The 24,447-nt window shown below is 36.0% G+C and overlaps 2 protein-coding genes across 3 annotated transcripts; one reads left to right on the top strand and one right to left on the bottom strand.

The window, feature by feature from the left end:
• Window positions 1-1,920: 1,920 nt before the first annotated feature.
• On the bottom strand, window positions 1,921-11,643 carry LOC126824898 (enoyl-CoA hydratase domain-containing protein 3, mitochondrial). Its single transcript, XM_050554329.2, has 10 exons — window positions 11,522-11,643; window positions 10,473-10,588; window positions 8,851-8,980; window positions 7,619-7,690; window positions 6,980-7,013; window positions 6,543-6,627; window positions 5,737-5,846; window positions 5,083-5,141; window positions 4,138-4,244; window positions 1,921-3,422 (listed from the first exon to the last, which is right to left on the bottom strand). The coding sequence occupies exons 1-10, from the start codon at window positions 11,597-11,599 to the stop codon at window positions 3,269-3,271; spliced, it is 945 nt and encodes a 314-aa protein (XP_050410286.1). The 5' UTR covers window positions 11,600-11,643; the 3' UTR covers window positions 1,921-3,268.
• Window positions 11,644-11,849: 206 nt separating this feature from the next.
• Window positions 11,850-20,138, top strand: LOC126824713 (uncharacterized). Of its 2 annotated transcripts, XM_050554058.2 has the most exons (8): window positions 11,850-12,137; window positions 13,087-13,142; window positions 13,698-13,810; window positions 14,473-14,624; window positions 15,878-16,055; window positions 17,703-17,846; window positions 18,988-19,357; window positions 19,982-20,134. In XM_050554058.2, exons 1-7 carry the CDS (start codon window positions 12,050-12,052, stop codon window positions 19,343-19,345), a joined length of 1,089 nt encoding a protein of 362 aa, XP_050410015.1. In that variant the 5' UTR covers window positions 11,850-12,049; the 3' UTR covers window positions 19,346-19,357; window positions 19,982-20,134. The 2 variants fall into 2 exon arrangements, with proteins under 2 accessions (XP_050410015.1, XP_050410009.1); XM_050554052.2 differs by having other exon boundaries at window positions 18,988-20,138.
• The last annotated feature ends 4,309 nt before the right edge of the window (window positions 20,139-24,447 follow it).

Raw genomic sequence — 24,447 nt, 5'->3', positions numbered from 1 at the left:
CAGAGAGTCAAAAGCCGCTCATATGACCTCCGACGCGACCTTCAACTACAACCGGTCAGATCTTCATGTAGTGTAGGCCATCAAAAGTATAAAAAAACGAAACAAAATATACATCTGTATTTTAATCAGACTGATGTTTGTAAAAACTGAACGGAAGTTTACAAAGGATTCCACAATCCCCCAAGACTTTAATCTGTTTCTAAAAATTAAACTTTAAATATTTAAGTAAACTATGAAATGAAATTAAGCCGGGTTTAATGCCATAACTACCAGGCTAGACAAAGGCCCACACCCCGAGCAGTAGTCTCGCTCCTTTCTTACTGCCAACTTCATGCATTAAAGTGTGTGTGGGGGGGGTAGAGCACAAACCATGTCATTAAGTGTCTTATATACATATAGTATTGTTAAACAGGAGTTAGATATCATCTTTATCAGATGGCATTAATTAAAATTTATGATGGTTCTTAAAGAATGTCACTATGTTCTGTACAATCCTCAGTCTTGACTGATATGATCTAGTTAAATTTCCAAATGGCAAGTGGAATAATATAATCTATAAAACCTTATTACGATATCACTTGATAACATTCTCCGTGGGTGTTATTAGAGATTGCAATTAAATATAATATCGTTAGAGCTGTTAGATTTCCAATGATCTTTAAGGTGCTGCTAATGATATACAGGGGATCTTATTTTTCACTTTACCTAGCCAGGTCTTCCATCCTGACAAGGGTAAGCCAAATAAACTAGCTCCTCCATCCTGACAAGGGGAATGCAGGTCCTCCATCCTGACAAGGGTAAACTAGCTCCTCCATCCTGACAAGGGTAAACCAGGTCCACCATCCTGACAAGGGTAAACTAGCTCCTCCCTCCTGACAAGGGTAAACCACCTCCTCCATCCTGACAAGAGTAAACCACCTCCTCCCTCCTACCATTGGTAATGCAGGTCCTCTATCCTGACGAGGGTAAGCCAGGTACTGCCACCTGATAAGGGTAAACCAGGTAAACTAGCTTCTTGATCCTGACAAAGGTAAACCAGCTCCTCCATCCTGAAAAGGGTAAACCAGCTCCTCCATCCTGACAAGGGTAAACCAGCTCCTCCAACCTGACGAGGGTATAGCACCTCCTTCATCCTAAAAAGGGTAAAGCAGGTCCTCTATCCTGAAAAGGGCAAAGCAGGTCCTCACCCCTGACAAAGGTAAAGCCGGTCCTCCATCCTGACAAGGGTAATGCAGGTCCTCCATCCTGACAAGGGTAAAGCAGGTCCTCCCTCCTGACAAGGCTAAACCTGGGCCCTGTTTCTCGAAAACTTAACTAAAGATAAAATCCAAAGTTTAATAGATACTTCAATTTTGATTGGCTAAGCACTAAAATCAATCTAATATTATCCAATCAAATTACTAAAGGGTAAACCAGGGTGCAAAACCCGAACACAGGCCCTCCTGGTTAGTGAGTCAACACCTTTCTCACCGAGCCACTGTGGATTTCCTGTAAAGTATGGCATCAGCTAAAGGAAGAAGCAGATTATTTTGACGGAATGGGGTTTAACATCCTACTGTCCTGCTCCGGCTGGACTAATGAAGACGGCATATGCCATACAGTAGAACTATAAAAAAACGAAATAAGATCTGTTTTAATCAGATCGTACAGACATAATAAATTAAGAATTCATCGATGTTCGACATCCTCTACACTGTAGACTACAGTGTATGTATAAACTAGATATGGTATTCTTTGCTAAAATCCTTTTACAAATTGTTTAAAGGTGATAAGCCGACAGTAATTAATTTTAACATCAATGGAATGATAAATTTAGCCTCTAAAGCGTCTACAACCAATTGTGGACTAAGGACGAACAGGTTGAGGACAATATAGGACCACATTTCAATATGGGGTGTAAAAAAAGCTGAACAACAAGCAGAAGGTTTGATCACAGTTTATATTGACTATTTATATATAATACACACTCTATATTAATATACATTATTTACAAATCATTCCATTATTCATACACTAATTAATATTCTCTACAGACTAGGATTTCTATATTTATGTATACTGTCTCTGCCAGGATCATTATTTGATCCAGCAGCTACACAGATCTACCGTCCTGTCCAGCCTCTGCTACTCTTTTAAGGGAGTGTTGCCATTCCCCCTCCCCTTTTCTCGTACTATTGTTTTATAATTTACAAATATATGATATTTACCTACAGATTCAAGAGGCAGTCTCACAGAGCTCGGTCTCGTAACACAATTTCACAGACAGATCTCGTTGCCGAAACCTCTCTTTAAACACAATATTATATCAGATTATGGAACCTCAGCATTGGCAAAATTATAACCGTTACCATTAGATACAAGCTCTGGTAACTAACTGATTTCAATAGTCACTGACTAATCATCTATCACCCATCTCAGTGTGCAGACTGCTGGCCAGGTTTAAAAGTTTCAAAAGAGTTCAAAACACCTTGTTGTTCTTCAATAATTGCCTCTATTTAGGCCAAACCTATTTAAATTTGGGGGGTGGTCTAGTGGTTTAACATGTGCGTGGGAAAACCTCGTGGGATTTCTACAAGTCCTCCCACTATTAAAGTTGAAGACGATGATGGCATCATGCATTGTAAACTGTCAAATTTCTTTAACAGGAACCTGGCAAACCCCCTCCTGCAAATATTCCCGGATCCATCCCTTCATGGTTCACAAGACCTATAAAGTGGCTAATATCTACAAAGAACTAATAACTGATTTGTTTTGGCTTTATTATAGCACCATAGTAATTGGAGTTCACACGATTCACACAGATTGGCTCAATTTAGAGTTTAATAATAATTAGAGTTCACATAATCAACACAACTGGCTTTAGTTTAGACCCCTCACTATAACTAATATTTCGTTTCGTTTTTTTTTATACTTTCGATGGCCTACACTACATGAAGATCTGACAAGTTGTACTCAAAGGTCGCGTCAGAGTTTGTATGAACGGCCTTTGACCCTATGACATCAGACATGGATTAATCTATCAGTGTTGACATTTCTAGTGGTTTACCCACAGTTCCGTGCATCACATGTGAAGAACTTGCTGTAACAGATGGTTTCATTGGCTAATCCCTCATGCCATCCAGAACGCAGGTTATTAAACAACTCTTCCAGATCCTAGTGTAGTACAGACAAATAAAACAAAATTTTGAACTATAAAAAACGAAACGAAATAGGATCTGTGTTTTAATCAGATTGGACTATAATCAATCAAGTTTTCTACACACATATGTTAATCATCTAAGTCCTCTTTTTTTGATACCGGCGGTGCTGGTATAGTTTTCATTGTATGAGTCCAGGTTGGTGTACGTTTTTCTATAAATGATTGTATTCCTTCCTGACCATCTATCAGTTGTAAGTTATTAGCCATGATAGCCTCTGTTAATCTACAATAATACAACATGGTGAGGAGTAAATAAATATCTATTGAAATCCTGTAAAAATCAACAGACTTTATAATTTCCTTTCAAAGATAGTTATAGATAGGCCATTGGAGTAAACTTGTTTTGGAGCTTATTAAATGATGATCAAAAGATGATCTGATATCAAAGATATATGTGAGTCAAGGCATAATATTTTAAGTATTTGAAATAACAGGTGTTACCATATAATACAAATCAACCATAAATATAACGGGAAGTTGAAAATTAAAAAAAAAAATCATTAGTTTACACTTTACAGCAATTTACAGGGCTTTCAATTCAAAAATATTACCTGCCAGACAATCTTTGACATAGTTTTTTTTATGTTGTCATAGTAAGATAACTTTTTTAATGAAATGAAGATTTTTCGCATCATCCCAATGTTTATAGGAGCTAAATCACTAATAATAGGGACCTAGAAATTGACACAAATTGGCCACAATACATATAATAATGTAATATGAATGTATATGAACTGATTTACATTCAATCGTTTCCATTTTTACTCTAATTTCAAATCAGTTATGTTCGGCCTTTTGCACATAAGAAGTATAATGCAACTGCATTTATTTTAAGGTTAAATTCTAATTTTATGGCAATGATATACAATGATAGTATATTTCCTGTTCAATAAATAAATATCACCCAAAAAAAATTATATATGTAACAATCATATTACCTGTAGGCTTCTCGTCTTTCAAGTTTCATCTGTTCATGAAAACTTGTTTTACCAAGCGCCACCACACTTTTACTTGTTTCACATATCTTTTTGGCAATCTTCATTGTCTGTAAGCAATATCAAAACAGTTAAAGTCTCTCGAGCATGAATTTTGCAGAAAATATCTAAATTTTTATGGCTTAATATGCTAAAATCTACTAAAATTGATTATTAAACAATTAATTAAGAAAACAAAACCAAAATATCAAAGGCAGATATTTATAGGTGACGCTGGTTTGTTTATATCACTGTTCTTAATCGACTGATTTTTGTCAGCTTTAGTCGCTTCAAGTTCAATCAAGCTGATTGTTAAAACAATGAACCGGTCACTATGGTATCATAAATCAATCTACTTTCAGCTAAATTACAACATGTTAATTATTACTTGTTAATTAAGAAGTCAATAAGACTTTATTTCATCTACAAAGGGTGCCAAATGTTTACAAAAATATATTTGTAAATATGAAACAGAATTGAACTGATATTCTTTTCATAAATTAAACTTTCACAATAGTTACAATACTCATATTCCATGTACAGATTCACAGTCTGATTAAAATACAGATTTATATTTCGTTTCGTTCTTTTATACTTCCGATGGCTTACACTACATGAAGATCTAACCGGTTGTAGTGGAGGTCATATGTGCAGCTTTTGACCCTGTGACATCAGACATTTGATTAACCAATGTTTTTAGTAACAGATATTTCATTGGCTAATCCCTCACATCAACCCGAACTCAGGTTCTTTAACACCTCTTCCAGATCCTAGTGTAGTAAAGACAAATGAAATGAAATCTTGAACTATAAAAAACGAAACGAAATAGGATCTGTGTTTTAATCAGATTAGGAGATTCAGAAATATTATAGTTGACGAGGATGCAATTTTAAGTGAGAGAAATCTAACCTCTTCATGAACTTGATCTTCTGGTAAAACTTTACTCACTAAACCATGTAATAAAGCATCTGAAACAAATCATATTCATCAACTTTACTCACTAGACCGTGAAATAAACTAGTCTTTTCTGGTGCCCCAGTGGCTCAGAGTATAACATGCTCGTTCGCTAGCCAGGAGATCCCTGGGGAGATCTCATTGTTGAGCCAGAAAGTTCCCCAGGACTTTCCCGATTAGTATCCCCTTTGCTCACAGCACAATGTATGGCGTATGTCTGTCTTCATTAGCCCAGTCGGTGCAGAACAGTAGGACGTTAAACCCCATTTCATAATCATAATCCACCATTTTATTAAGTAATAAGTGCCAGAAGTGAATCTTTCAGATCAATGAAATGAAATGGGGTTTAATGTCCTACTTTTCTGCTCCCACTGGGCTAATAAAGATGGCATACACCATGCAGTGTCCTACATCCTACACCACTGACAAGGGGAACCACGCCGGAAAATCCTGATGAACTTTCTTGGGACCTCCAAGTTAGCGAGCCAATGTCCTACTCACTAAGCCATCATGGCCCCTGAGTAGAAATAACTTTCAGATTAACAATAACATTCCAAACTATAAAAGTAATTGTGGTTATAATATATTATTCTGTATGAGGAGATCTACCTTGCGCTGAGATAGGTTTACCCGTAAATAACATCTCCATGGCGATTTTCCTTGGTACAGATCTGCCTAGTGCTACTCCTGGGGTAGAACAAAATAAACCAACATTCACACTGAAAAGAATTGAACTTCATGTGAGCAAGCAATTTTATCTTTCATCCTATTTAGTATTTCATTTGACCCCTGTACAGGTTTAGTGGCCACACTACAGCTGTCCCCGAGGCTGAAATTTGGGATATGAGGGAAGCTCAAGCCCAGAAATGACATAGAGGAAGAGAAAAATGGAGCTTATCATCCACTCAACACAAACTAGGTCATTTCAGGACTAACATATGGTTCAATTATATTTCAATAATTCAAAAGCGTCTCTTTAGCAGTGGGAGAAAACAGAGAACTAGGAGAAAACCCACGAGATTGGACAGGTGACTCCTTGTCACGTACAAGCGGGGAATCAAAACCTCACCACTTACTTGACACAATGAAAGACATTGTGAGCTAATGTGCATGTGTTTAACCATTCTGTCACCATATCCCCTGGAAGTGACATAGTCCTGGTTCTATTCCACTACCACTTCTGGAATTATGCTACTTTCGATTTCAATAAACTCTTATAAGGGAGTGTCAGAGGGCTTTACCCATGTAATGCTTGGTAAACAGCCAGTATAGAACATTACTGGAGTTATACTACTTTCGGTTTCAAGAAACTCGTATAAGGGAGTGTCAGAGGGCTCTACCCGTGTAATGCTTGGTAAACAGCTAGTATAGAACATAACTGTACAAAAAATAGTATAAATTGGTTGAAGACTGACCCAGGAGTAGCAAACTGAGCTTTATCTGAAGCAACTGCAATATCACAACTAGCTACTAACTGACAACCTGCAGCTGTAGCTAAACCTACAATAAATATTATAGATGGTTGAAAATGTCTGAGGTACATGTAAACAAAGTATGGCTAAAGTCGACCTACAGACAAACTTTGAAGTTTAAACACATACATGTATACAGATATTTCTTGCATAAAAGATAAATTATTAACAATTTCAAACATAAATCAACCGTTTCAAACATAAATCAACCGTTTCAAAAATAAATCATTTCAAATATAAATCAACTATTTCAAATATAAATCAACCATTTCAAAAATATATCAACCATTTCAAATATAGATTAACAATTTCAAAAATAACTTTATAAAAAATGTAATAATTCAATAAAATTGATGGCATATCAGCATCACTTTACTTACCATAAACTTCAGCAATAACAGGAACAGTCATTTCCTACAAAACAATTCAAAATTTAAAGTACGTGTTAAACATTCGGCCATCCAACCCCCCAAATTTCTATAAACTTCAGGCCTATCAGATGACAACTTTTGTCGCTAGAGTTCATAGTGGTTATATGATGAAGAATGAACCTTGTCCACATAGTAGGCTAAAAGAAATATAATACGGACTGACTGATACAGTTACAAGTATATCAGATGTTGGAACCTGATTTCCTTTTTTGCGCTCCTTTGCGCTATCACCCTATAAACTGGACTTGGCCTCTCTATCACGTCTGGTCTGTTTTGTTTTGGCAAGTTTTTTTTAGAGAAACACATATCACCCCTAGGTTGAAGCTAAAAAAAGGAAGAGAATTAACACCCTAAACACGGTTAGATCTAAACAATTAAGGCCACCTGCAGATTTCGTCATGGTTGAGAGATATAAATAGGGTTAGGGTACGTGATTGTGGGTTAGGGTAAGGGTTAGGGCTAGATCTAGGGTTAGTGCTAGCACCCTACTTACATCTCCTGACCTTGACGAAATCTTAATATTTACCTTAATATTTAGACCCACCACCCCTACCCGGAGCCAACTGGTTATAAAATAAAACATCTTACCTGAAGTAATGACATCACATAAGTACATGAAGCAAAGACTTTCTCATGATAATGTCGGCCTTCTTTAGCTGTCTGTAAAAAGGACAAAGGTCAGTTACTTTATTATTGTTGGTATAAAATTATATGTTTGTTTTGAATCTTTAAACTTCAGTCATTCATTTATCCCAACGACAACTAGTAAATGAGCAGAATCCATTCATTTTGCAATATCAACCACTATTTCTTACAAACACAATTAGACCCACGGTGGCACAGTGAGAAAGGTGCTAGCTCTTTAATCAGGAGGTCTCGGGTTTTCTCTCAGGATTTTTTGGTTTGGTTTCCCCTTGTCAGCGGTGCAGGATGGAGGGCCTGACTAAAAAGTGTCTAGTTGTTCGGATGAGTAAAAAAAATGATGTTCAATGTACAAATCCGTGACAGTTGGAATATGAAATAAAGAGTGGGATGTAGTGCTGCTGTCCAGGCTAAATTTCCCTCATAGCACACTGTATGGTGTATGCCCATCTTCATTAGCCCTCTTGGTATATAACAGTATACCGATAAATCCCACTTCATTTATTCCAAAAATAATTGGATGATTTCAACTACGAGATATTATAGTTAAATGAAAATCATTGCTGAGGAAACGAAATTTAAAGGGGCATTATGTAAGATTTAGATAATGAGCTGGCCATTCTCGCTATATTTCAAGAATAGATAATGCAAAATTTTGGGCACCCCAATGATCAAGTCTTGGGCGCCCAACCAATCATATGCGGCATTATGCATTATGTGCGGTCCAACAATCAGATATTATAAGGCGCTCCACCATTATGGGCGCTCCTTGGGATAAGGCACCCCACAGATCAAGCCGTTTTGGGCACCACATCAATCAAGTTGTGGTGTTAATCGTGTTAGTCATTATGAGACGCCTCACCATTTGAGGGGCGCCTCATATATAACGACATCATTGGCGAGGCGCCAATAAAACCAAGTGACATTGGTTGTGCGCCCCTACTTAAATTCAGAGCTACCCTATGGCATCAAGAGTTGATTATGGTCTGGATAAGTTAATTAATGTCTAATTAATAATTTAGATAACATTTCAGGCCTAAAGAAAGACCTGCAATAGGCTGATTTATCTCTTACATAATGTATGTTTAATGAAATTTATAACATCCAACATGATTGATTAAGACATGAAAGTTAAAGAAGCAGTACCGGGTATATAAAAAATATTTATAATAACAAACCAGTTCTTTTAGGTCATGACCTGACGAAAATACAGGTCCATTAGCTGTTAATATGATTACTCTTAAATCTTTACTCTTTTTGGATAAATCTTGCCACAGTGTTTCTAACATCTTCAACGATAATGCATTCCTTAAATAAAACAACAATCAAAATTAATAATTATTTACCAATATTTACTTTTTTAACTAAAAAATGGTATAATGTAAATGTACAAAAACTATTTGTCAGCTGAGAAATGGTACCAGGTGCTCTTGAAAGACTGGAGCCACAGTGGCTAAGAGGGTAAGACGCTGGCTCGCTAGCCAGGTTGTCTTGGGTTGGTTCCTGGTGTTGGCCAAGAAAGTTCATCGGGGATTTCCGGCGTGGTTTCCCATTGTCATTGGTGCAGAACGGAGGGCCTGACGAGGACAGCTGTCTAGTAGTTTGGATGGGATGAAAATCTGAGGTCCTGTGTACATACTGACATGCACGTAAAAAATCCCTTGGCAGTTGGAATTTGATATAAGAGTAGGCTGTAGCGCCACCGTCTGGACAAAATTTCCCTCACAGCACACTGTATGGCGTATGCCTGTCTTCATTAGCCCAGTCGGAGCAGAACAGTAGGACGTTAAACCCCATTTCATTTCTTGAAAAGACTAAACATAAGCTATCTGATATGGAATGCTTCTATTGTTTGTTTCTATATTTACTAGTTTAACTGTTCTGTCTACTTAATAGGGTCAGTGTGAAAATAAAAGACTAACACAGGGGTGTAAATAAAAAAAACCCATAAGCATGCCAGGCAATGAATGTACACCAACCACCATCATTTTGAAAGGTGGCTTTTCAAGGTATAGAGTAAACTGATGAGAATTTTGACACGGTTCCTCCTTGTGACCAGTCTGAACAACAGGAGCAGTACAAAGATTGTTGTGTGACTCTGTATTTTGACAAGGTTTGCTCCTTAGGACAAGCCACCAAATCCAAGTCACTTTGTCAAGAGCATCTCAAAAGGTCTGACTGGTGTTTACAAAACTTGTGGATGGACCGACAGATGGACCCCACATGAAATGTGGGCGAATAAAAACACAAACCTAATTTATAAACATTCAATTTATATTTTATGAAACTCTCTTTCTGAAATACTGTATGATATGCCACTAGATAAAAGACACATTATGGGAGATTAGATAAAGAGCTGGCAGTTCTTACTATAATAGTTAACAACTAGATAATGTAAAGGCAATTTGCTGAAAATTTCAGTCAAATTGATCCACTATGAACCAAGAATTAAGGGATTGAAATTTCAGCCTAGTCTCGCTCATCATTGCTAAAGTCGGTATGATAAAAAACATAGTCTTGATTATCCATTTTTTGATTTAATCAGAAGCAGCAGACCGGGTTCTAATCCACTTAATATCGCAGATTAGCGATGTCATCGAGAGTTGAATATTGTCTGGATAAGTTAATTAATGTCAAATTAATAATTTAGATAACATTTCAGGGCTAAATAAAGGCCTGAAATTGGAAGATTTAGTTCTTGCATAATGTATGTTTAAGTCTTATCAATTCTGTAAAATACATGTCATGGTCAAGGATGTTCTTCGTATACTTTGCATCATAGAATGATCGAATACATTACCTCTTTTTGGGGTTGTTAAGACAAATAGTTCGAATTCCATTTTCTTCTGTGACTTTTGTCAAAGATTCTGTTTCTTTTGAATCAGAAGTATATTGACAGACTGCTATTCTTGTATTCTACAACAAAAACACTTTAAATTGTTAGTTTATTTTATTTCAGAGAAAAAACGGGTAAAAATCCATAAGACACCTGAAGGGATTAAATTCAAGATTGTTTATTTGGTTCTAAACCCTTGAAATTGAAATGAAATGTAGTTTAATGTCCTACTTTTTTGCACCGACTGGGCTAATGAAGATAGGCTTACTTACCCCATACAGTGCTCTATGAGGGAAATTTTGCCCAGTACAGCGGTGCTGTGACCTACTCTTACTTCAAATCCCACTATTAAGGGTTCATTTATGGGTGCAGGTCTTTGTTTTTCGTCCCATCTTAACGACTAGGCAGTCACTGTCTTTGCCCAGCCCTCCGTCCAGCACCACTGACAAGGGAAAAACATGCAGGAAAATCCTGAGAAACTTTCTCAGCCAACACCAGAAGCAAACCCGAGACCTCCAGCTGGTTAGCAAGCCAGCGTCTTAAGCACTGAACTCCCACCGCGCGGTCAGATTTATTTGGCTTGTCCTTCGGATGTGGTGTATAGATGTTAACTAATAGTGATTCGGGCTGTAAAAGATACTAAAACTATATAATGTATCCTTTAATTCTAAATCTATAATTCCAAATTAACAGTAACACATCATACTTGGACCAAGAAATCTTGAGAACACAAGAACTGCTGGTTAGCTGGCCAGCATCTTACTTACTGAACCACCACTGCGCCCTAATCACTAATCACTTTAAATGCCGAAAAAGAGGCAGTGTGTTTTCATCTAAAACACCCACATAAAATATTACTGTTAATCACTACTAAATCAGTAAAATAAAAGTAGAAACGACTTGTCACTAAAGTAAAAGTACTAATAATTTGTAGGCATGGAATTAAAAACGTAGAAAACATAAATTCTAACGCACGATAGTTTTATAAATAAATCTATATAATAAAATAATACCTTGAGCGACTGTCTCAACGATAGTTTACAAAACAGGCCTCCTAAAGAACTAAAGCTTGATCTTGTTATTGCAGCCATCTTAACCCACGTGCTTCAACCACGTGCTGTTCTAACCACGACAAATGGTACAGGGCTATTGATTGGTGGTACTTGGCTTTATAAAGGTTGGGTTATCCAGATCCATATTTTCAGTATCGTTATCAATGACTAGTTGATGCCATCTACGTCAAACCCCGCCTTTTCTGTGTGTATCGACCAATCAAAATTTAGTATACAGAAATAACGAGACTTCAACTGTCAATCATTATATCCGGGCAACGAATCTGTTTACTTTCGTTGATGCCTTTCCTTGCCAACTTTGGGATGTAATTAAATGTTTAGACATTTAACGAATTCGTTGGATTTTGTCTGGATTTCCGATGGTGAGATATCTCAGCCAGCCAAACACATATTAAGAGGACGCTGTGATTTTGGTTGACAGCTCGATCGACACTGATGAATTATTAATAATATTTTTTTATTAATAAAATGGAAGTTTTTACGAATAAGGATGCGATGTTAAGCTGGTGTATTGTCATATTATGCGCTGTAAATGCTGTATTCTCGTCACTACAAAGTAAGTTCAGATTTCATTTTTAACTTATTGCTGTCCATAAAATTATGAGAAAAAAAACAAAGCTATGAATGATAATTAGCTAGTATATGATTAAAATACCGGTATGTTTTCATTAATTAATTTCCACCAGGCATACAATCTTAACATTTATTATTTATATGAAATAAAGTATAAAAGCTACTTAGGAATACGATTCGCCCCGTTATTAATTTTCTGTTAAATTATTGTTGTCTATAAAATGAGATAAAAAAGCAAAGCTATGAATGATAATACAATTAAAATACTGGTAGTTTTTATTAATGAATTAGGCTGTGTGTACGGTACGCAGTCAATCTTAACATCATTATCGATTATTATGACATCCATGGATTCAAATAGTTAGATTACGGTATTTGGGAATACTATATATTCGCCCCGTTCTCAATTTTCTCATGTCGTTGACGTTGATGTGATGTTGAGATGAATCCCTAGAGATCTGGAGCACAAAAATTTAATATCAGATCTTGAATAATTGATGACTTCAGGCACTTCACTCTCAATAAATCAATTGATAGTTGGTCTTCATTAATTCATGTTTAGAAATATATTTTTATTTATTAGGTTATTTTTAGAGTTGTATGTTTCAAATACCACATAGTTTAAATGTAGGTGGTAATTGTTAAATATAAGTTTAATTTTTATATCATTTTGAAGTGGGTTATTTTAAATTGCAGATCAGTTTTTTTTGTAATAAATACATGTTTTGAAAATGAACTGAAGCAAAGCAATCTTTCTTTGAAAATAACATGTCAATACTTTTCTTTAAATACCACAGTAAAACACTATCAGTGAAACATATTTAAATCCTTTGCAAGAGTTGTCCCCCATTAGTCTCCAAGAGATTTTTCCTGATCCTTATGATTCACCATCTTTGTATTAAGTTTACACATATGCCGTTTTCTATTTTCAGGTGAGATGTCATCAGAAAGTATAAGCTTTAAGTTTTATAACCTTAAAGAAAATGAGGTAAATTAGCAACAAAATAAAAATATTCTATTCTTTACTTTCTCACCTTCTTGTAACCAAGGTTTCTCCATGTTCCTGAAGCAACTGCAGTTAGTTTTACAACATCTAACCATTGCTGCATTAGTCTGAAATTCTCAAACTTATAGGTACGTTATTGTCCTTTATCACAGACACGTGAACGCGTTGTCCAACTAGAGGTTGTGACACAAACACACTCAAATCAAACATGGCAACCTCCACGGGGGTTGGGTGGCCGAATAGTTTAACACATCTGCGTTAGCTAATAAGGTCTGTCATTGATTCAAGTGGCCTGTTTCTGATTCTCCACTTGTACGTGACAAGGAGTAGGGTCACTTGTCCAACCTCATAGGTTTTCTCCTGTTCCTCCAGTTTCCTCTCACTATTAAAGACCCTGGTGTACAAGTGAATTATTGAAATAAAATTGAACCATATGTTAGTCCCAAAGTTACCTATTTTGTGTTTAGTGGATGTTAAACCCAATTTCTCTCTCTCTTTATTGTTTTATAAAATATATTTATTTGTTTATTTCTGCAGTGGACTGAAGATAATACTGTTAAATTCACAGATATCCTAACAACAGAGAGTAATACATATTGTTCTGTAATGCCTTCAGATTGTGGACTCACCTATTGGAACCAATCTTATATGTAGGTCAATTTTAACATATTTATAATTTGTTTTTTTCTTAAAGGGTCCGGATTCAGTATCCTCAAATAATGAACAGTGGTAATGACTGGATAAAAACGGAATTGCCTCTCCCTCCTTCAGGTCATCAAATTTATTGACTTTATTTGACAGTATTTTTAATGTTTATTACTTGCTATGGTTGTGTGTCTTCTCTGTGGGTTTGTCTATTTGGTTTCTCCTGCACTTATTATGAGAGCAAACTTTTCTGAAATCTTTGAAAAAACACTAGAAATGTATATGACCCATAGATTTAAACTGAAAACATCAGGCCCCGAGTTCCCAAAGCATTCTCAAGAATTTACTCAAAATTGTTCACCTTGTTTTAATTAAAATGTAGACCTTTATAAAACTTTTTTTGTTTTAATGTACCAAATACATCAATAAGAAATTTTTGTGTTTCTGGATCAAAGATATTTCTCATAAACAGTGATTGAAGTTGAGTAAATTCTTAACTTAAGTCTGACAATGCTTTGTGAGCTCGGGGCTTATATGTCAGCAATGGATTAGCAGATTTGTCCCAAATTTTGCATACAAATTAATACAAACATCCCTGTCAAATCAAAAATAAATTTTGCTGACCAGCTGAGATCTTAATTTCACGTTTTCTTTCCTTTTATTTCAGTTTTAATCAATCTAATATTGTTGTTGTCAATGGTTACCCCAAAACAGATGGCAGTGACCTGGAGATTCAGTTTTATATCCTGTTACCTGGCAATGCTAACATATCATCATCATCTTCAACAAGCCATGTCCTCAATAAAATGGCTGCCACATGTATGTTTGATAACAATTCACAACCATGTTCATGTATTTTATGCCCCCATGTGTGTGAGGGGTAGGTGGGTGCATGGGCATCTCACATGGGGGAGTCCGGGGGGGTCCGCCCCCCCCCCCAATTGTTTTTCTGGGGGGGGGGGGTCTGAATATACTTGGACCCCCCCCCCCCACAAAATTTACATAGTAGGCCCAAACTCCTATTTATTTACAATAATTATTAGGATTAGTTAAGATTCTATCTGTATAAAACCTGTATGGTTTACATTGCTAAAATAAAACACAGAGAGAATCATCCTGGAAACATGTGTGAAGTGAAGAGTAACTGTGTTCCATAAAATTGTGTCTAGTTAGCCTGTCAGTAATATTTTGTTAAATGTTTTCTGCCACTTATAACCAAATATTTATCACCCGCTCAGCCAGCAACGTAACCATAATGCCTTGCACGCGGTGTCTTGGTAGACAGCATGGCCACATGAGGTTTGCTTATATTTTTTAGGGTTTTAAAAAATGGGTTAGGGTTAGGGGTTAGGGTTGTGGCCCCCCCCCCAATATATATTGAGGGGGGGGGCAAAAGTTTTAACACATGCGCTTTACATGTAGATCATAAGGTTTGTTATCATAAGGTTTGGGAGCTATGGTGGCTCAGTGAATAAGACGTTAGCTCGCTAACCTGGAGGTTCAGAGTTCAATCCCTGCGGTGGCCGAGAAAGTTCATCAGGATTTTCCCGCGTGCTTTCGCTTTGTCAGTGATGCAGGACAGAGAACCTGGCATAGTTATTCGGATGTGATGAAAAACTAAGGTCCTGTGTACACATTGGGGTTTACGTAAAAGAATTCTTGGTAGTTGGAATTTGATATAAGACTTAAGAGTAGGCCGTAGCACCACTGTCTTCATTAGATCGACCGGAAGAGAACAAATGAAATGGCCTACTCTTATATCGAATTCCAACTGCCAAGGGATCTTTTATGTGCATTTGGTTTTTCATCCCATCCAAAGGAGTAGATAGCATCATATCAGGACCTTAATCCTGCACCAGCAGCACCACTGACAAGGAGAAACCACTCCAGAACATCTCGGTGAACTTTCTTGGCCAGCACCAGGAGCAAACGGTCCACCTCCAGGCTAAGAAGCAGAACAGTAGGATCTGAAACATCAAAAGTGATATCGCAGACATGATTTAGGAGAAGCCGAAACTTGTTCTTGTATATTAAAATGTGATTTGCAATTGTTTTGCTGTCTTTACTTTCAGCCATATTAACTACAAGTAAAGCTAAGTTAGAGTCAGCCATTGGTGAACCTATAACCTATATTGGTGAAGAGTTTTATGGTATACCTATAGATCATGCTACGAACAATATCATGATACCATTAGCTTTTATTATACTGTTTATAGTGGCTGTTGTAGCCATTGGATTAACAGTGTGGAGGTAAGTAATATTATCATGATACCATTAGCTTTTATAATACTATTTATAGTGGCTGTTGTAGCCATTGGATTAACAGTGTGGAGGTAAGTAATATTACCATGAAACCATCAGCTTATATAATACTATTTATCGTGGCTGCTGTAGCCTTTGGATTAACAGTGTGGAGGTAAGTAATGTTACCATGATACCATTAGAGTTTATAATAATATATATTGCTGGCACCACACTGATAATCTGATAATCTGATATTCATGTTTATTTTAACCTTTTGAACCAGCGTGACCATGATGTGAGCAATCGGACATCGCTTGTTTATGTTCTGATTTTACCATCGGCACCACAATAAATGAAATGAAATGGGGTTTAACGTCCTACTGTTCTGCTTCGAACTGGGCTAATGAAGACGGGAATACGCCATACAGTGTGCTATGAGGTAAATTTTGCCCGGACAGCAGCGCTATGGCCTATTCCAACTACCAACGGATCTTTTACGTGCATGCCAATGTGTACCCAGGACCTTGGTTTTTCTTGTCAGGCACTCCGTCCTGCAACACTGACAAGGGGAAACCATGCCGTAAACTCCTGATGAACTTTCTCGGCCAACACCAGGATCGAACCTGGGACCCTCCAGGCTAGCAAGCCAGTGTCTTACTCACTTAGCCACTGTGGCAACTCAAAGTGAGATAATCTAAGAGAACAAGGTTGCAGTGCCTACAATTTAGTACAACAGAGAACACAAGAATTTGAACCTAGAACATTTATGAAAGAGAAAGAAATGGGGTTTAACATGATTCAATTTTATTTCAATAATTCGCTTGTGGGTAGGGGTCTTTAGCTGCAAGAGGAAACCAGAGGACTTGGAGAAAACCCAAAAGGTTAGACAGGTGAACCTAGCAACTCATTATCATATACAAGTCTGATATCAAAACTACATCACTTGACTCAATGACAGACCTTATGATCTAAAGTACATGTATTAGACCATTTGGACACCTAACCACCGTATTTTATGAATGGCTACCAAATATGACAACAAGGCAATGAAAATCTTTAACCTTATTGTCGGGAAACAGTCTGATTAAAACACAGATCCTGTTTCTGTTTCGGAACTGTGGGTAAACCCCTAGAAACATCAACGCTGATTGATTAAGCAATGTCTGACGTCACAGGGTCAAAAGCCACTCGTATGACCCCTGACACGACCTCCCAGTACAACTGGTCAGATCTTCATGTAGTGTAGGCCACCGAAAGTATAAAAAAAACGAAACGGAATATTGATCTGTATTTTAATCCGATTGGTCAGGGAACAGTATCCCAAGATGGAGAATTGGATGGCCGAATGGTTAGCACGTGCGTGCTGTATCATAAGGCCTGTCATTGAGTCAACTGGTGTGGTTTCGAATCCCCGGTTGTACGTGACAAGGATTAGGGTCGCCTGTCCAACCTCGTGGGTTTTCTCCGGGACCTACGGTTTCCTCCCACTGCTAAAGACCCCTAGGCGCAAGTGAATTATTGAAATAAATTTAACCATATGTTAGTCCCGAAATGACCTAGTTTGTGTTGAGTGGACGTTAAACCCCATTTCTCTCTCTCTCTCTCTCCCAAGATATATGTATTTAATTACCTCACCCCATCCTTTATTCTTAGTACTAGGAAAGAGAAACAGAGAAGAAAGTCAAACATTAAAAAGAAACATGTTTCAACTAAGGTTGCACCAACACAACCCAAGTCTCAACTGACCAATGGACATCATGCTAACAATAAAGGAATATCCAATCACAATCAGGAAACGTAAGTAATTTGAAATCTTTATTTTTTTTATGTTTCAGATGTGACGTATTATAGTAAATGGATAATTTAAAAATCGCCACTCAACAGAAGTGCAAACAATTTGATAATTTTTGGTTTAACCCTTTAGAACTTAGACCATCAACCATCCTAACTAGGGCACTCTAGACCGTCCCGTCACATGCAAAGCTATAGTGCACACAAAATATTCCTTTGACCCTTTAACCGCCAGACATTCCATATGACCTATAAATAAAAATGACAAAAAATGTTAAATATTTATACCACTGAATAGCGGAATTCAAGATCTTTCCAAAAATATATAGATTTCTACGATTTATTCTTAAATTTAAAGAGTTACAGGAAATATTTAAAACTATATGCTTTTCCTTGTTGAAACCTCAAAACAATCCGACGGTTATAGGGTTAATACAGAAAGTTTTTCACATATCTCAGGCAGTTTCAGGCGGTCTAAAGAACCGCAGTTTTGGACTGTTTCAGAAGTGTGGTCTGATTATTTGTGTGTATTGTACATAGTTATTATGCTACATCAGATTTACCTGGCACTATCCTAGCTAGCTATGAGTAGTGATAGGGTTTACGAAATGAAATGAAATGGGATTTAGTGTCCTACTGTTCTGCACTGACTGAGCTAATGCAGACGGGCATATGCCATACAGTGTGCTATGAAGGAGATTTTGCCCGGAGAGTGGCACTATGGCCTACTCTTATTTCGAATTATTCCAACTGTTCTTTTGCGTGTACGCCAATGTGTACATGGGTCTTCGGTTTTTTCTAGCATCCAAACAATTATACATTGTCCCTTGCCAGGCCCTCTGACCTGCACCACTGACAAGGGGTAACCATGCCGGAAAATCGGGATGGACTGGAAATCCAGGTTAGCGAGACAAAATGTCTTACTCATCTAGGCACTGCAACTCCGGTCAGGGTTTACGGCTTTTTTTTAATTCATCTAGAGCATCTAATACCACTTCTCTTTCATTATTTGAGACATTCACTCGGTGTAGAAATTCTGTTGTAACAAATCTAGTGCTTGTATAAAGATGAATTTGAATTGGCTGTGGCTGACATATAGCACTAAATTTAAAGCCTACAAATATTAAACAGTTATTTTTTTGTACAGTGAAAATAATCTTATGAATACTGGTAACCATGAAGAAAAGAAAATGGAACAGAAGAACATGTCACCCATGACTCAGCAGTCATTGAATGAATTCTCAGATGAGGCCCATATTATCAATGAAATTCAACACAAGCATAATGAGTTACCTCCCCTTGATACTGCCACCAATGGACAAGACCAGGACCAAAAGAAAGAAAAACACCGCAAGAAGAAGAAAACAAAACGAAAACATCGTCGAGAAAGAGATGGTTACGATAATTCAGGACTGGATGAGTCTGAAGTTGAAAATCAAATACCTAACCATAAGATAATGACGGTACAATCGGATAACATTATAACAGAAGAGACAAGCATGTGATCGCCATATATGGTAGTAGAATTTATTTAAAGATGCATTATGTAAAGATCTAAATCTTCCTATTGCAGGTTTTTCTTTTGGCTTCAAATGTTATATAAATTATTATTTACTGGTAGGAATTTCCGGCCATTTTTTAAGGTTTTGCAACTGTTTGGGCAAGGTAGGGTGGTTCCCGGGGGTTTAAAATTTTGACCCTCGAAATGACCATTCTGAGCTATTTTGAGAGAGAAGATCTCACTACTCATGAGAGAACATACCAATCATGCCCCTGCACATTGAAGATTCTAGCTTCACTGTGGGAGGGGGGGGGGCGCACAAATTTTCAGTACGGGGGCAGATGACCCTGAAATTTTGGCCTTAAAAAATGGCCAGAGACATTTATTTAAATGGCAAGCCTATAATCAACTATTTAATCCATTGGATGGCTGAGATTTAAATGGATTTAATTAAACATTCCTGAGATTTTAAAATCTAATAATAAAATGGACAATCAATGCTACGATAATAAACCTTCAAATAAAATTTATTCAAATGAAATTTTCATTTCATTATCTATTTTTAAACTATTATCCAGCTCTTTATCTAAATTTTACATAATGTATCTTTAAGTATTTTAGGTATTACCTTACTTTTCAGTGCTGTTACTTCAGTGCTGATCGATGTTAAAATGCTAATATTGATATTGATTGTGTTCCTTATCCAGGAATTTCTTTAAATCGTGCATTTCACAGAAAATCTTTGAAAATTTTCAAGGAAGTAGACCTTTCCTCACTTGACCCCCCCCCCCCCCTTCCAATCCCCCCCCACCCCAATCACTGGAAAATCCTGACACAACTGTTATTTTACATTTATTTTGTACAATGTTAACTTTCATTCAATCATATGATCACATACTTTCACATCTTTAAACTTTTTATATCAACTTATTTGCTATGGTTCCTATCAAAAACAATATATATTTTTGTTAAAGATTAGTCCTTTTTTTATATTATCTCTTGAAAATATTGTGAATCTTATAGTGCTGTATTCTGTTCTGTTGTGGTTTGTTATGAGTTATCCTTTAATTTATTCTTTATATTATGTTTTTTATATTATTTTATCACTCTAGACCAATGGTTCTCATCCTTTTTTTTTTGCCAATGGCACACCTTGGAACACCTGAAAATATAGCGGCACACCTGGCTAAATATATATACATGTATGAAAAATATATGAATTTTGCAAAATAAAAACATGGCATACAACCGTCATACTCAGGCCCGTAGCCAAGGGGGGGCCTGGGGGGGCGAAGCCCCCCCTGGAAATAATCTTGCCCCCCCTGACAAAAAGTTGTCGACCATATTTATAAATTACCTATGTATGATTTGAATATATTTCTTGAAAAACACTCAGAATAGTTCGTTCTTAGAACATATAATTGTCGATTTCTATGCTTAGAAACTTGTTTACAGCTATTCAGTTTACAAAATTTTCCGGTGGGAGACCCCCATACCCCCTGCTTGCTGGGGGGAGATACCCCCCCCCCCAGTACCCCCCCTATCGCCGGGGCTGCCCCCCCCCCCTGCGCCAGCAAGCTGGCTACGGGCCTGCAGACTAGTCATAGACATACATAATGACTCAAACTAAATAAAGAAAAACACAACTATAATCTTACTTTATTGCAGTCTTTTGAATTTCATCAGTTAAATAGCTGGCTTCTTTAGTGAGAAATTTTCAACACGTGCCCTTCAAAATTTCGCAGCACACTTAAGAAGATATTGCGGCACACAGGTGTGCTGCAGTACACTGGTTGAGAATCACTCCTCTAGACATATCAATGCTATAACTACTACGGTATATTCTTTAATTTATTATATCATATTATTTTATTATTCTAGACTTATACTTATTAGAATTAGATATTATTATTATTATTATTTTGCCATTCTTGACACATCACTTCTGTATTCTTTATTAGATATTATTATTATTTACGATTCTTAACTTATCACTACTACATTTTTTATTAGATATTATTATTATTTACCATTCTTGGCTTATCACTACTATATTCTTTAATAGATATTATTATTTTTTACCATTCTTGACTTATCACTACTATATTCTTTTTTAGATATTATTCTTATTTACCATTCTTGACTTGTTACTACTATGTTCTTTAATAGATATTATATTTTTTTTACCATTCTTGACTTGTCACTACTATATTCTTTACTATATATTATTATCATTACCATTCTATATTCTATAATTTATGTTACAATATATCATATTATTTTATCATTTTAGACTTATCACTTGTATATTCTTTAAATATATTTGATAACTTAATGTACATTTTTTATTAGATAATTTAATGTTTTTGTTAATTAGATAATTTAATGTACATTGTTTTTGTTTATTAGATAATTTAATGTACATTGTATTTGTTTGATAATTTAATGTACATTGTTTTTGTTTATTAGATAATTTCATGTGTATTGTTTTTGTTTATTAGATAATTTCATGTACATTGTTTTTGTCCATTAAATAATTTCAAGTACATTGTTTTTGTTTATTACATAATTTAATGTACATTGTGTTTGGTTTATTAGATAATTTGATGTACATTGTTTTGTTTATTAGATAAATTAATGTATATTGTTTTGGTTTATTACATAATTTAATGTACATTGTTTTTGATTATTATATAAATTAATGTACATTGTTTTTGCTCTAAGTTATTTTATGTCTATATACTATTAAAATGGCTATCACCAAAGTTGGTTGCTTTTGTCTTCCAGACAGCAATGTTGTTTTACTGTTTATAAAACTTATCTTATATCACTTTCTAGCATAATATACAATAAATGTAACCAATATAGTTATACTATTTATTTTTTTTTTAAATAATCAAAAACACATATCACCAGCTAGCCAAATATACAAAAAATGTATATGATTTTTTAAATATACAATAAATGTATACAATTTTCTTTACTGGTATCTTGTTTTAATTTACTTGACTTGAAGAAGAAGAAAAATGTATAAGTTCAATCAGTGAAAAGGAAAAAGGAAATTATGTAAGGTTTATTATTCTACGTTTCTGCTCCATCCATCAAGTCAGTGAAAAGGAAAGAAATGGTGTTCAACCCCAACATATACATAATTTTGTTTTAGAAAAATATATGGTTATTTTTTCTATGACTGTGTGTGCAATATTAGGTAGGAGAATTTTGCCCGAAAACAGCACTTTAGTGGACTTCACTTTGGTTGTCAGTCCAACAGATGCTACCTTGCTACCTGACGAGTGAGATATATTGTTAAGGCGATATTTGAACAGTAGGAAGTTATTTTATCTGGGATGAACATAGGACATGTTTAATTCTTATGCTTGTTACCCAGGAATATAGTGCAAAAGTTATTAATAGTCCTTCCCCTTTTTCCATACATGTTTTAACAGACTGTCACATGTTGCTCCATCTGTGGTATAAAGCCGGATTCCTTCCATAGCATGAATGACATTGCATAATGCCCACAGACACCCATCCACTCACTCTTAGGGCTGTAAATAGCTTATTTGCTTACTAGACACATACACTGACTTTAACTTCAAAATTTGCCATACATGTAATTTATTTAGATTTTCAAGATATTTTATCCAAATAAAATATCAAATTTCAGAATTATCCCAATTTCTATTCTAAAGTAAAAGTGTTTTAACTAATAACAGTATTAATTTAACTGTGTTTTAAGCTTTGTTGAAATTCTAATTTTATGGCATGTATATAAATTTTCGCCCTCAGTCAGTCTAGACTGGCAAATATGGCTGAAACAAGAGGTCTTCTGCCTCAAATATATAAACCTTTGGAGCCCTCACAGTTGTGGGGAGTGGGCGGGATGGCCTAGCCTAGTGATATAGTAATAAAATGAAATGGGGTTTAACATCCTACTGTTCTGCTCCGAACTGGGCTAATGAAGATGGGCATTCGTCATACAGTGTGCTATGAGAGAAATTTTGTCCGGACAGCGGCACTATGGCCTTCTCTTATATCAAATTCCAACTGTCAAGGGATCTTTTATGGCACCCAATGTGTAACGAGACCTCAGTTTTCCATTCCATCCAAACAACTAGACTGCTGTCCTTGTCAGACTCTCTGTCCTGCATCACTGACAAAGGGGAACCACCCCGGAAAATCTGGATGGACTTTCTCGGCCAATGCAGGGATCGAACACCCGACCTCCAGGCTAGTGAGCCGGCATCTTACCAAATTAGCCACCGTGACCAGTGTTGCACTTCAAGCTCTATCTGGTCGGTCTGCACCTTTGGCTTGCAGTTGTGGTTTCGATCCCTGGTGTGAGTATGTGGATGGAGAGAAGGGTGCTTTCTCAACCTCCTGAGTTTACTCTGGGTACTTCGGTTCCCTCCCTCAAGAAAGACCCCTTGTCTGCGAAATCACGCTCTGTGGAAGCGGAGGTTAAACACTAAGAAGTACAACTCACAGTTGTACTGAACCCAACTTCATCATTATCTGTCCGGTTTCAGGAAATTTTAACTAAGATAAAATCCAAATTTTAGTATTTTGATTGGATAATATTAGATTGATTTTAGTGCTTAACCAATCAAAATTTAAGTATCTACTAAAATATGGATTTTATCTTTAGTTAAGATTTCGAGAAACAGGGCCCTGGATCTTAATTATCTACCAGGGAACACAAAAAAAAAGAAAAAAAAAGACCCATTTTCTTGTTTCTAATAAAATCATTTTAATCACAAAGATGATCATTTTACACCATTGACAGATCACAGGCTTGGTAACTATATGAATAGATAATATTGTATACATGTGAGAATCTCTTTCATTGGTTAATTTCACTAAATATATAAACAAATTATTGTAACACAGAGTTTGATTGGGTACTTTACTGTGAATTTTTTTACAGTACATACGATTGATTGTTATTTAAAACTTAAAATCTGATTGGCTACCTCTACTTATTTTTGATTTAAAATCATTCTAGACTATTGTGTAAGTGTTGTTATTAGTATCATTACTATGGAATATTATATTTAAATAACAATATAGTATATTTTGTACATAGATATTTTTTTAACATATACT

This window comes from Patella vulgata, chromosome 1 (assembly GCF_932274485.2).
Source record: "Patella vulgata chromosome 1, xgPatVulg1.2, whole genome shotgun sequence".
Lineage (NCBI taxonomy): Eukaryota > Metazoa > Mollusca > Gastropoda > Patellidae > Patella > Patella vulgata.
Note: the sequence above shows the minus strand (reverse complement) of the source record. Positions and strands in the feature narration are given on the sequence as shown.